Source organism: Denticeps clupeoides, chromosome 1 (assembly GCF_900700375.1).
Source record: "Denticeps clupeoides chromosome 1, fDenClu1.1, whole genome shotgun sequence".
Classification (NCBI taxonomy): domain Eukaryota; kingdom Metazoa; phylum Chordata; class Actinopteri; order Clupeiformes; family Denticipitidae; genus Denticeps; species Denticeps clupeoides.
The window spans coordinates 5,151,846-5,164,731 of NC_041707.1; the positions used below are offsets into that span (position 1 = coordinate 5,151,846).

At 45.6% G+C, this 12,886-nt stretch overlaps 1 protein-coding gene across 2 annotated transcripts in view; it reads right to left on the reverse strand.

Moving 5' to 3' along the window:
• Positions 1 to 5,806: 5,806 nt before the first annotated feature.
• Positions 5,807 to 12,886, reverse strand: part of bcl11ba (BCL11 transcription factor B a) — a 36,874-nt gene continuing 29,794 nt past the window's right edge. The window contains exons 3-4 of one of the 2 annotated variants that reach the window (XM_028992470.1): positions 9,806 to 11,668; positions 5,807 to 8,055 (exon numbers count right to left, since the gene is read on the reverse strand). In XM_028992470.1, coding sequence (XP_028848303.1) covers positions 8,033 to 8,055; positions 9,806 to 11,668 — 1,886 coding nt within the window. In that variant the 3' untranslated portion in view covers positions 5,807 to 8,032. Of the gene's footprint in view, positions 11,669 to 12,886 lie in introns of both variants that reach the window. The other variant, XM_028992469.1, reaches the window with a different exon arrangement.

Consider the following 12,886-nt stretch of genomic DNA (forward strand, 5'->3'; position numbering starts at 1 on the left):
GTCAAGGAGAGAGTCTCTCTCTCTCTCTCACACTCGCCCACCCCACCCCACCCCACCCCCCCTTTGTTGTTATCTGATGTCTGCTCATCGGGCCTGTCAGCCCTGAGTGATCTAGCGCCGGCTGATTGTAAGTTTCCGGAGATGTAAATAACCTTTTCGGCGGTTCAAGGTGGCCGTCAGTCCGCTGTCATTCGCTTATTTTATTACCGCGGACCGCTCGCCGGAGGGGGGGCAGGGGGGGAGCAATAAATAACGACCTTTCCATTGGAATTATAATCACCAAAAAGCGGCGGCGCGGCCGCATGCTCCGGCCTGGCGGGGGAGCGTGCCGTCATATGCTGGACATATGGGTGCTGTTCGGGCCCGGCGGCGCATATGCTGCGGACAAGACGTTTACAGACACGAAAGAAAGCTGCACACCTACCGCGGTTACCTGCTTTATTTTCATCGCACACACACACACACACACACACACACACACACACAGGAACAGATGCACACACCCGCTCGCACTGTTCAAACGACGCCTCTCTTATATCTCCCTCGCACCAAAAAAAAAAAAAAAACCCACACGGCCGTAAAACTGTCTCAACAACAAGCTGGCCATCCAAAATGATCAGGATGAACTGGAGGAACCAGAGATCGTGGTCATAAATTGACCTTGTTAGCAAGCGTTAACAAGATAATTGTAGAAGAATATAACAACACACATGCGATATTCGGCACAATCAGATTTGAACGACATCTCGTCTCTGCTTTCAGCCTTTTCTAGTTTTGCCTTCGACCTGGCAGCTCAGACTCCGATAACAGGTATGTTGTGGTGTTGTGTTGTGCTACCAAACTCGTGGGTTAGTTAGACCCATCGTTATTGACCAGTTCAATCATTAGATCATTAATCGCCCATCATCTGATATTTTGTTTCATTGTCTTATAAAGCAAAGGTTTGGCCACACCTTCTCATTCAATGTGTTTTCTTTGTTTTCATGACCATTTACGTTGGTAGATTCTCACTGAAGGCATCAAAACTATGAATGAACACATGTGGAGTTATGTACTTAACAAAAAGTGGAGACCTGACCTCCACAGTCACCGGACCTGAAGCCAGTTGAGAAGGTTTGGGGTGAGCTGGACCAACAAGTACTAAACACCTCTGGGAACTCCTTAAAGACTGTTGGAAAAGCATTTCAGGTGACGACCTCTTGAAGCTCATTGAGAGAATGCCAAGAGTGTGTAAAGCAGAAATCAGAGCAAAGAAATTAGAATATAAAACATGTTTTCAGTTATTTCACCTTTTTTTGTTAAGTACATAACTCCACATTTGTTCATTCATAGTTTTGATGCCTTCAGTGAGAATCTACCAACGTAAATGGTCATGAAAATAAAGAAAATACACTGAAGGTGTGTCCAAACTTTTGGCCCGTACTGTATATATGGCAGGTGCTCTTGCCATCTCCACGTGGGAAAGAAAACGCCTTCAGTGGTCACGTCACGATCCAATCTGCGAGCGCTAATGTGAAGCCACGCACAATCGGCACGGGAATTAATCCAATCAGCGAGGGTGGCGCAACAATCTAGGTCAGTTTTCCGAGCGACTGCTATGGGCGACTGGATTAGCTGCTAACTGCGGCTCGGTGATCGACGCGCCGCCAAATCAGTGGCGAATCCATCGCTCCCATACCGGGATTTTTTTTTTTTTTTTTTTTAAGATGAATCTGTGAAAAAGAAGGCATAGTGTATCTCTGTATCAACTGTACAGTAGGTGATTTAAAGAACCCCCCCCCCCATCCTTCCGTCTTTCTCTCCTTCTCTGCCCCTTTTTTCCCTCCCAGCCACTAGCCCTCCCCACACACACTTTCTTTCCCATTTTTAAAGCTTAACTTCATTGTCTGAAACCCCTTTCTTTCATCTTAAGACAAAGATTTATGTAAATCTTTGGGCCCGGCGTTAATGCGAGGCGCGGTGTGAGAAATAGCATCCCTAAATCGTGGTATTGTTGTTGAAAATGACAAGGCAGCCTCCTAATCCCACAATGCGATCATCCAAATGTGTCATAATGCTCTGTGTAGGCAGGCAAATCTGAATATCAAAAAGGCGCCACGCACCTCGGCGGCGCCTTCATTTCTTCAGAGCGCACTTTTTAAAGAACTCACCCCGTTGTCACTAAGCTAAAAAAAAAAAAAAAAAAAAAACATAAATGTGAAGTTTGAGTGACTGCTGCTGTATATAGTTGGGAAAATCTAACCTACTTTTCCCTTTTCCCTCCTTTTGCCGCTTTCCTCCAGAAGAAAGGGAAAAAACATGCTGTCTGATTCAAACAAATGCTAAGAAAGGAATTTGTCTAATTATCTTTAATACCAATCAAACCTCAACAAGGGCCCATGTGATAAAGATTCATTTCATTTCTAAGGATTATAAAGTGTTTAAAGATGATCGTTCATGGACTGAATTATTTTCAATAAAGTTATTTATTAATTTTTTATTCATATGGATGGGTTTTTAAATTAGCTTCTTACAGTTATAACTTACATACTGCCAACAGATGAAAATGGCAGGGTTCGAGGTGCAGTAAGACCATTGTCTGAAAGTTGAGTCATGGCAACTGGACTGACGTTCTTCCTTTAAGGTAGAGACGTTTCATTCTGCATCCACAGAACTTTATAAATCTGAGAGAGGTCAGTTTGTCTCTGCATCTGAGAGACAAATTCACCTGGATGACTGGGAATCTTCACAGACGTATTCGGCAAAGGTTGGTTTTTACTTTGTATAAAGGGCATCGAGAATGCGTCTTATTTACAAGCCTAGTCTCCAAAATTGTCACCCCAACTTCCCCACCCCCAGCCCGTCCGACGGTAAATTCCTGGGACGTCACTTAAAGCCCCCATGGGGGATTTTGTCGGAGAGAATTGCCCGTGTTGATCTTGAAGCCTTAAGACCTACTGTACCTGTCAACACTTGGGTTTTAAGATGAAGGCCGTGGCTTAAGTCATTTCAAGTTTTTTTTTTCTTTAATGAGAAGGCAGGTCTGCGAATTCTGACAGGCTGAGCCGCAATAATTCCATACCTTTTGAATAACCCATGGGTGGCTTTTTAATCCACGCGTCGTTTTGCGTAAAAAAAAGGGCCTGTGCTCGGGGGGGGGGGGGAGAGGAGCAGAGGCAGCGCAGGTTAATGAGAGCCTGCTCCGCTTTGTAAACCTGCGCGCCGTATTTTGAGCCCCGGCACAAAGGCTTGAAACGTCCATGCGCTTGGCGGGCCGCTGTTAGGCCCCAGCAGCCAAAGAGAGCGGACGTCCGCAAACAAAAGCTTTGCGCTCTTTCGTTCGAAAAAAAAAGCAACCTTTTCCACCTTTCTGCCAAGGAGGCCGTTCACGCTGAATAACTGCGGCTGATTGGCCCGGCTGATGGGCCTGAGAGTCCCTGCATTTCCAGACTCCCCCTTTCCCCAATATGTAGACCAGCTGAACCTGGCAGAGATGCGCGCCGAATGAGCTCATCATCTCTGGGTGGGTCTGGGAGTCCATCAACAGCAGATTGAGGTTCCAGATGAGTTAGGGGTTTTTTTCGGGAGCACCTCGCGTGCGCGGGTGATTATGATATTGATGATAAATCACGGTGCGTTCGGTATTTTCCCTCGGTGGTTTGCATTTTTGAGCTTTCGCAATGGAAATACGGTCTGTTTTGAAACGTGCACCCGGCCAGAAGGCAATAAATGCTCTTTTATTAACGCGCTATAATGTGCGCATGGATCAAAATGCATGTAATTGAGGAGCCGTCAGGGGGGACGGGGTGGCGGATCGCTGTCACCAGGCGTACCCTGCGACGCGCGAACGCGCCTGGCTCTCCGCGGTGGCTTAAGCGCGGCGCAGCTTTGCAGGAATGCTGGGAGAGAGATGTGAGCCCCTCCCTTTCTTTGTTGGGTATAATCCCCCCTACAGGGCACTTCAAAGAGCAGGCCAGTCAGGGATAGGCTTAATTACCCAGTTGCCTTGAAACTGATGCCAAGTCAGAATTCGTCCTGGTCCTTCTCAATTCGGCCTGAACAGGACTAATTGTGGGTCTGTTTGTTTATTCATTTATTTTTCCACCTTGCAGGACTCAACTATTCCCTTTATCTCAGTTCTGGGACGTGTCAGAGGCTTGAATATATATACTGTGTGTATATATATATATATATATGGCTCCTGTATGGACTGGTCTGTTTTCCATGCACTGCATTTTAGAAGATGCCACGACGCGGGACTGTGCAGAAACGTCGGCCATACAGCAGATCCTTAAAACTATGAAATAATGACTTTTTTTTTTCTTCAATATTGCTGATGCTGGATGATGAAATGTTTTTTTTTTGTCTTTACTCCCCCGAGGTGCTGAAGCCCCGGTTTTGATGGCTGGTCGACGGACTGCTCGGCGGCAGAGGTATTTAACACCACTGAGGGCTCGGGAGCGAGTGGGTCTTAATGACGAGGATGAGCTCTAATTCGCAGTCAAGGGCCCAACGCGGATCGGGCCCCTGCAGCGTGCGCGTCAGTCAGCTTAGCCCCCACTCGACAGGTCCCATGAGGGACCCCTGTCCCTCGCTCCGCAGCCACAGACCTGCTCCGTCTCCTCAACGGTGCAAAGTGGCCTCAAGGAAGCAGCACCCTGCGCACCTGAGTGAATGCTCCTTTCTAATAGCAGGCCCTGGCGGCGTGGTTCAAGTTCAGTGTGCTCCATTATTATGATAATCGTGCTGCATTATGGAGATATTATTTTTTTGTTGCTCTAATTAAGTGTAATAGCAGAAGCACTGGAGAGGTCTGAGTGCAGGGGGACAGATTAGTGCATTTATGCATATTTTCTTTTATTGATATGTGTGTGTGTGTGTGTGTGTGTGTATGTGAGTAGTTGTCATGTGTGGGCGTGTTTTAGACGCAGGAAGGGGTCAGCTGGCCAATCGGTGAAATGTGGCGTTCTGCTGACTCAAGCCTTCGGCAAAATTACATAATAGACAACACGAGCCGTAGCCTATAGAATGATTCATGTATTTTTAAATAAAGAGACATCACACACAGCATAACATCCCTAATGAAAAGTCCTACACCCCGCCCTCCCCCCCCAAACCACACCCCCTCCCAGTTTCCCCTTTTGCTCCACCCCCCCCCAACAGCATTACATATCAAAAAGTACAGATTTCTCTTCGTCCCAACCTTGTATCATTGTCAAATACAAACATGTTTGAAAAGGAAAAAGAAAAGAATGGAATGTAAAATCATGTGTGAACAGCAGCAAAGAACTTTTTTTTTCTCTCTCTCGCTCTTCGAGACCTCATTCTCAACCAAGGGGCGGTGGCTCCGAATGCTGGAAAGGACAGGAGGGAGCGTGGAGCACCGTGTCCTCCGATGCCTCTCGCACCCGGCGGTGACACTGGAGGGCAGAGCAGGAGCCTTTTTTTTTTTTTTCCCTCTCTCTCCTATTGAATGCGGTCACTTTCCACTCGGCCGCGTTCCTCTGACTTTTGGTTTGAGGTTCGAGTCCCGATCGAATTCTGTACATCGGAGAAGCTGCTGAGGAAACGTTGTCTGGCGCGGCAAGGCTTTGCAACGCCCCTGAAAGGCTGAGGTGTGTTTATTCACCCCATCCACACCCTCAAAGTGTGATATATTGTGTGTTTTATGTGCGTGCGTGTATGTGAGTGTGTGTGTGTGTGTGTGTGTGTGTGTGTAGACCTGAATTCTGGAATGCACCCCCACATTGTGGAGGTGCGAGGTGTAAGTGAATACAGATTTGGCCTAGTGCAGGCCTGTCTAGATACGCACGTGGCACACACCGAATGAGGTTTGATGTTTTTACTTATTGAAAACAAAGAAAAAGACACAAATGAGCAGTAATTTGACAACCGTAATAGCCTGTATTTGTGCTCTATTCTTCTCATGCTAAAAGACCAACGGGCAGGTGCCAGTAATAATGAGGTTTTACACTCAAGAAAATAATAATAATAAAAAAATTAGGTCTCAACATCAGAAATGTCAATGTCAGACCCCAACAGGAAACATTTTTGCCAGTGCCAGTCAGAACACGCACCAAAAAAATAAAATAAAAAAAAAAAACATGAAAGGAAAAAAAATGTCTGGGTAATTATAAAAAATATTTACAACCAATATTATAATTAACAAAACATTTATGTTTGTACAGCTACATCAAAAGGTTTTTTTTTCCAGACACCTTTTGTACAATAACGTCCATTTCAACAATACAAATTTTATTTTTTTGTGTTTTTTGTATTTTTTTCCCTTAATATTTATCCTGCCAAATTAAAAAAATATATTGTGGCAGCTTGTGGTTGTATTTTCAACTTGTACTTTGTCTCTATGATGTGATTAGGTACCTTTTTCTGCAACTAACGTAATACAAAGGTACTCACAGTACCCTCATAAAGGATGCATACAGTATACAAGGTAAAAAATACAGGCTCCAGTAAAAAGACATCAAGTGCCTACACATTTATTACAATCCAGCCATTAAGAATACCCATTCCATAACAACAAAAATAGATACAGATCAGGAATGTCACTGTTATCCTGCAAAGCAATGCCAATGTTCAATCGCATCTACAGGGGAATCTTCCACACATTATGTAGCTGGCCCCTTGCCCCGACCACGTCCCGTCCACCATCACTATGCACTTTATGCTTCTCCCAAGAACCCAAGGCAGAATAAAAATGTACTAAAACTGAAGACTGTTACAGTTACATTGACAAAACGTTTCAGAGACCCACAATTTAGATTGGACTGCAAAAAAGAAAATTATAATTTTTAATTAAACATTTTTTTGAAGTGGACTGCAAAATGAAAACAAAAAAATACTTTTCCCCCCTATTGTTGTAAAATGCCCAGGCATTATCCAATATTACAAATACTGGTTACTTTTACAGTAAACAAGAAAAAAGGTAATATATATATATATATTTATATATATATATATTTGTATGTACAGTATACCTAAACCCCGTCACCGAAAGAAAAGTACACATGGCCACTATGGCATTCAGAGAAACTGTATAAGCAAACTTGAAGAAAAAAAACTCATTTGTTTAAACACACATACACAGAAATATCATTTTACCCTTGTACTTGTTTCAATACTGTAAACTTATTTAAGACAGAGTGCACTAAATTATTTTTTCCTCTTTTAAAGTTTCGTTGTTCCTGATTTTGTCCAGTCTCTTCCTTTCCTATATGTGGATTTAGAATCCACTCCAGCAAGGGACTCAATCTTGTCCTGAAGTGAAGAACTTTCATTATATGTATATATATTTATATATGTGTGTGTGTGTTTGTGCCTTCATATGTACATATGCATACATATATACACACACAGACACATCAACATTGTGCTGGCTACCTAAATTATTATTTTTATTATTTTTTAAATAGTTTTGTTTAATTCTCAAGTTATTTTTCTGTTTAATGCAAGTTCTGATTTTTAGAAGCAGATTTAAAACTACAATTACTAATTGTTACATTTCGTTGTTTGTTTCATTCTTTGCTTCACAAAAGTGTTGCATTTGTCGTCGGAGACAATAAATAGGAAGATCAGTATTCAAGGCACACTCATGTCAAATTGAATGACAGTATAATAACTGTTCAATAAATTAATTTTCATTTTATAGTGCCAGCATTGTAAAAGCCTAGCATAGCAACACTGGCACTTGAATATCAGGTGCTCCCTTTTGCAAGGCCGATGGTAAATCCATTCAAAGTAATTTCTTGCTCAGAAGCCGTTTTCTCCTTTTCGTTTTTTTTTTTTTATTAATGTGTAAAACAAAATCATAAAGTGCGGGTCAACTGTGAGAAGATCTGTGTCTGGGATTTTTTTTTCTTCTGTTTCAATTAAGATGTTCCCTCAATTCTACAATTCTGGGTGGGTTGAACCTCTTGGGGGCAGTTCGGATGTAAAATTAGGCAAAGGTGGTGCTTCTAAAAAGCTCAAAAAATGAAAAAGAAAAATTCAGCTGTGCATTGGTTATGCGACAGAGTTGCTACTTCTTAGAGTGTGTTCAACTACACATCACAGGAAGTCCTGAATGAGAGGAAAGAAAGAAAAAAATAGTCTTACTGTTTCAGAACGTTTCTATGGAATTCGACAGACATATTTAGTAATGTGCAAATGACTAGTCTGCATATATGCCATGTACTGTCTAGTAGGGTAAAAGACCAAGTTAAAAGATTATCAACAATTGGACAGTGGCAAACTAGATCATTTGTAACGCTATACAGTATAAATTCATTTTCAAAATGATAGATAAATATAGCTAGAAAATGCATAGGGCTGTTTCAAGTGATAATACACACACATTATTATTATTATATTTAACTTAATGCGGTTAACGTGGGCAAAAGCCAACTGGATCCTAAAGGAAATAAAAAAAAATAAAAAAAAAGATGGCATGATGTAGTTCCAGGACACGATGGGCAATGTGGGGTGAACAAAACAGAGGTTGAATAAGTCTGGCCCCCTCCCGCTTGTCTCCTGAACGTACATGATCGGCTGTCCCGTGCTGAGAGGGACTGTGCCGAAACAGGGTAGCTGACAACGTGATTAAGAGATGCCGCAATCATGTGCAGAGACGATAAATTAGCCGAGGCGGAACAAACTACCATGAATGGGTGAGTTATAGGTCATAGTAGGCAGGCTGTACAGCTCACCCTGAGATGTTCCAGCGCTCGTGCTCGCTATTCAGCACAGCGCTGAAGCTACAGTACCTGCGTTGATATAAGCAGGTACACTTTGTGCTGAAAGTGTGTTGACTGTAAAAGTAAATGCAATAAAATTGGAATTGGATTTAACTGAGCAAATCTGAAGCACAGAAGCAAAGTTTGTGTGACTAGCGCTTGTCTGGGTTGGTACCGGGTACCTTAAAGCAATTGCCTTTGTGGTCTTTTACGATCTCCTCATCGTGATTTATGCGCCGCATACGAAGCGGGATTTCAGAGACCCTGAGTCCTCTTTAGATTTACTGTCAGAACTGACATTCAGTGCCACATACCCAATCAGATTGACATGTTAAAAAATGAGCTCGTGCTACGTCGACAAGATTGTTGTCCGCTCACGTCCTACGAAAAATGCTCTAATATTTAAATTATGTAATTAGAAAGAAAAAAAAAAAACGAATTCGGCTTCTCCTCAAGAAATTACATGTGTAGCTTAAATATACAATTTCATAATAAGCAGCGGCCTTAAATGTATTCAAATGGTATTCTGTTATGGTTTTTAAAAAAAAAAAATCTCAGGATTTCTTCTGGGTTTTAAAAATAAACTCCCAGCATTTTAAATGAAAATTAAAGCAACAGAAATTATAGTGAAATAATGATCAACTAAAAATATACCTGCACATGCCAAAATATTACAAAATCCAATAAATACACAAATTATTGCACAGTTAAAGGCTCCATGTATATTTAATTCATCCGCTGATAGATTGTTTAAGATAAAATTGCCAAATTAGGCAGTTGACACCAGCATAATTTATCATTTCCTGTTTTTTGTCTCAGATGGCAGTTTCTTAGGCAAAACATAAGATTCAAATAATATGTTTCTTTTGTTTGTTTTTTTTAGAAGCAGAGTATCCAGCTACCCCTTTTTGTTCTATTCAAGAAAACTGGAAATTGTGAGACAAAATATGAAAATCTGGCTTAGCTTCTCTCTGCTTGTTCAATTTTGACCTCGTTTGTCATCAAATGTTCCCCATGCCACTTTTTCATGTGTTTCTCGAGCGTGCTATAGACGCTGAAGGGCATTTGGCAAATGTCACAGCGGTACACTTCCTTACCAAGCTGGCCGTGAGTCTTCATGTGGCGAGTGAGCTTGCTGCTCTGAGCGCAGGCGTAGTTGCACAGCTCGCACTTGTAGGGGCGCTCCCCTGTGTGGCTACGCCGGTGGACCGTCAGGTTGCTGCAGTTCTTGAAGACCTTCCCGCAGTACTCGCAGGTGTCGCTCCGGCGGCTCTCCTTGGAGCTGGGCCTGCCGGGGCCCGGGCCCCCGCCCAGGTGCGGGGTGCTGCCGCCGCTGGCCGTCCCGCTGCGGCCCGACAGGCCCCCGTCCAGCAGGTCCTCTGGCGGCGTGGAGAAGCGGAGGCTGCCGTTTTCGGAGGAGTGTTCGGAAGAGGTGGCGAAGGGAGATTGTCTGGAGTCAGTGAACCCGAGGAAAGGGTCTTTGATGAAGTGCCGTGATGCTGCGTAGCCCACCAGCCATTGGGAGTAGACGTTTTCCGACGGAATGAGGGGAGCTGGTGGCATGTCTAAGTCCTTCTCTATTTTGATCCTCTTGTTGGAGTTGCTAGAGAGGCTAGGGCTAGTGATTGGTGTGGGCTTTCGGGGAAACAGGCCCATGAATGAATCGCCGGAGCCACAGTTCCTGCCGTTCATGGTTGGCCGCTCCATCTGATCCATCTCTCCGACCACAGAGTCCTCGTCCCCGGTGTCGCGATGGCCATCTGAGCACCGTTTAGAGAAGGGAAGCCTTTTGCGATTGTCAACTATCAAGTTATTGTACTGCTGGATTGATGCAAGTCCTACATTCTCCACCATTTTGCTCAGCGAAAGGTTCTTCTCGTCCGAGGCGGGCTTGGGGCCGTTCTCTCGGTTGCGGCAGAATTCCGAGTCCATGCTGAAGTTGGACTCCGGCCTGCTCTCGTTCTCCAGCTCCTCTTCCTCCTCTTCTTCCTCCTCTTCCTCATTGTCAGGTCCGAGGCCCTCTCCTCTGAAGTCCCCGTCCCTGTTCTTCATGCCCTCCCCCGTGACATCACTCGTCCCCGGTTCCGGCGAGCTGGTGGCGGACAGGCCATCGTCCGAGCGGCCGGTCATGGAGCCAGATTTGTGCATGTGGGTTTTCATGTGGCGCTTCAGCTTACTGGCCTGGGAGCAGGCGTGGTCACACAACTGGCACTTGTAGGGCTTCTCGCCCGTGTGGCTCCGCCGGTGAACCACCAGGTTGCTCTGGAACTTGAAAGTCTTCCCGCAGAATTCACACGACTTGCTTTTGGCCTGGGTTTGGGGCGGCGTGGTGCTGTTGGGGGGCATCGGTGGCAGCGGCGGGGTGTTCAGGAATGGGGACTTGGGGCTGGGTTGAAAGGGGTTGGGGTTGAGCAGTCGATGCATAGGGTTGGCGCGGCTCGGCGAGAGCGGTGGGGTGGCGTTGTTGTTGTTCCCGGCCAGCTCCCGGAGCCGGCGGGAAAAGTCCATGGACTGGGACTCCATGGCCATGGGCGTCAGGCGCATCACTCTCTCGAAGGCACTGGGATGCTGGGAGATTAAACCCATTTCCTCTGCACTAAGGCGTTCCAGGCGGTGGGGGTCTAAGTGGTGGCGAGGCGGGGGGCTGACGAACGGAGGCGTGCTGGGCAGCCGGTTCTCCACAAAGCCGGGCGGGGGCTCCCGAAGGAGGGGCCCAGTCATGCGGAGCAGGTGGAAGGGGTTGCTGTCGCCTAAAAAGTTGGTGAGCGGAGACTGGGGTATGGACTCGGCACCCATGGGGGGAGGTATGGTGATTCGGGGGGTGAGCGCCGCGCTGGAAGGGTTGGTCTCTAGATAGATGCGGATCCCGTGGGTGTTCTGGGCGTGCTGGAGTAGGAACCAGGCGCTGGCGAATGGCTGCTTGCACGTCGTGCATATGTAACTCGACGGCTCGTCTCGACCTGCAGCGGAGCACAAGAGGACAAAGACTTTGATTTGCAACAGGACACGTGCACGCGCCACAAACAAATTTGCTTCGCGTCCGAACCATGGAATGACTTATAACGAATGAACCTTACAACACACTTGACAAGTCCGGCTCCTTGAGAAAATTAAGGATTGCGCTGTGACACAATGCAGCAATTGTGTGCGCCATCGATGCCGTCTTTAATCATCCCTTAACAAAAAGTAGCATTTTTATGCTTGTACAATGCCAGGAAAGTGAATCCTGAACTGGGACAGCTTCCAAACGGTGGGATTTTCCGAGGATGTGGGGGGAGGGACGTGTCACTTTGTTGAATAAAAACTTAAACTGCAATTCAGGAGGCTCCTATCAGCATCACACGAATGAAATGTGATCTTCCAGGAACCCAATCAGCGTTCAAAACGTTCCGCATTCAAACGCACCGGCCGGCGGAGGAAGGCAGTGCCGAGGAGGCTTCTTAAAACTCAACCACAAAGACAGTGGGGAACCATGCGCATCAGGAATTTATCAAAACGGAAAAAGCATCGCGGTTTCATTTCTCCCGTTTCGTTCTCGTCGTTGTCGTTTCTTTTTTTTTTTTTTTTGCTGGGGGTCAAAACGGGGCGAACTTAGGACTCTCCCTTCTCTTTTTTTTGGTTCCCTGCTCGGATCACATGGACGCCAAGCGAGGCCCGGCCCGGCGCGTCGTGTCGCGTCGCCACCTTTAACTACGCATGACTAATTGATGCCGCCGCTCTCTGCCGCTGCGCAGGTTCCGCGGTGCAAAAGGGACTCGTTACCACGGCGCACAAACAAGCCGAATGTACTGTGTTTACAGTGCAACGGATGCTAAACAGTCTTTGCCTCGGTCCTGGGGGACCGGCGTTTAGAAACACACACACACACACACACACCCAATGGTAATTGTGCACTCGGAACGGAGTTTCATTTATTTATTAAATGAAAGCTCGCTGTTCTGACCTAATGCGGCAATTTGGGGCACGGAGGAAAACATATGCTGCGATAATTGTCTGGGTATTTCGTTCCGGTCCGTGTTCTGCCGTAGGTGTGTGTGTGTGTGCGTGCGCGTGTTAAGGGAATCCTCATAGACCCTTATTTCAATCACGGCCATTGTCTCCAATCAAACAGAGCCAAGCGGATGAATGGCTGGAATCGGCCTTTCTTTTTGCCGTTTCCTCCACGTTCCACTTGCGCG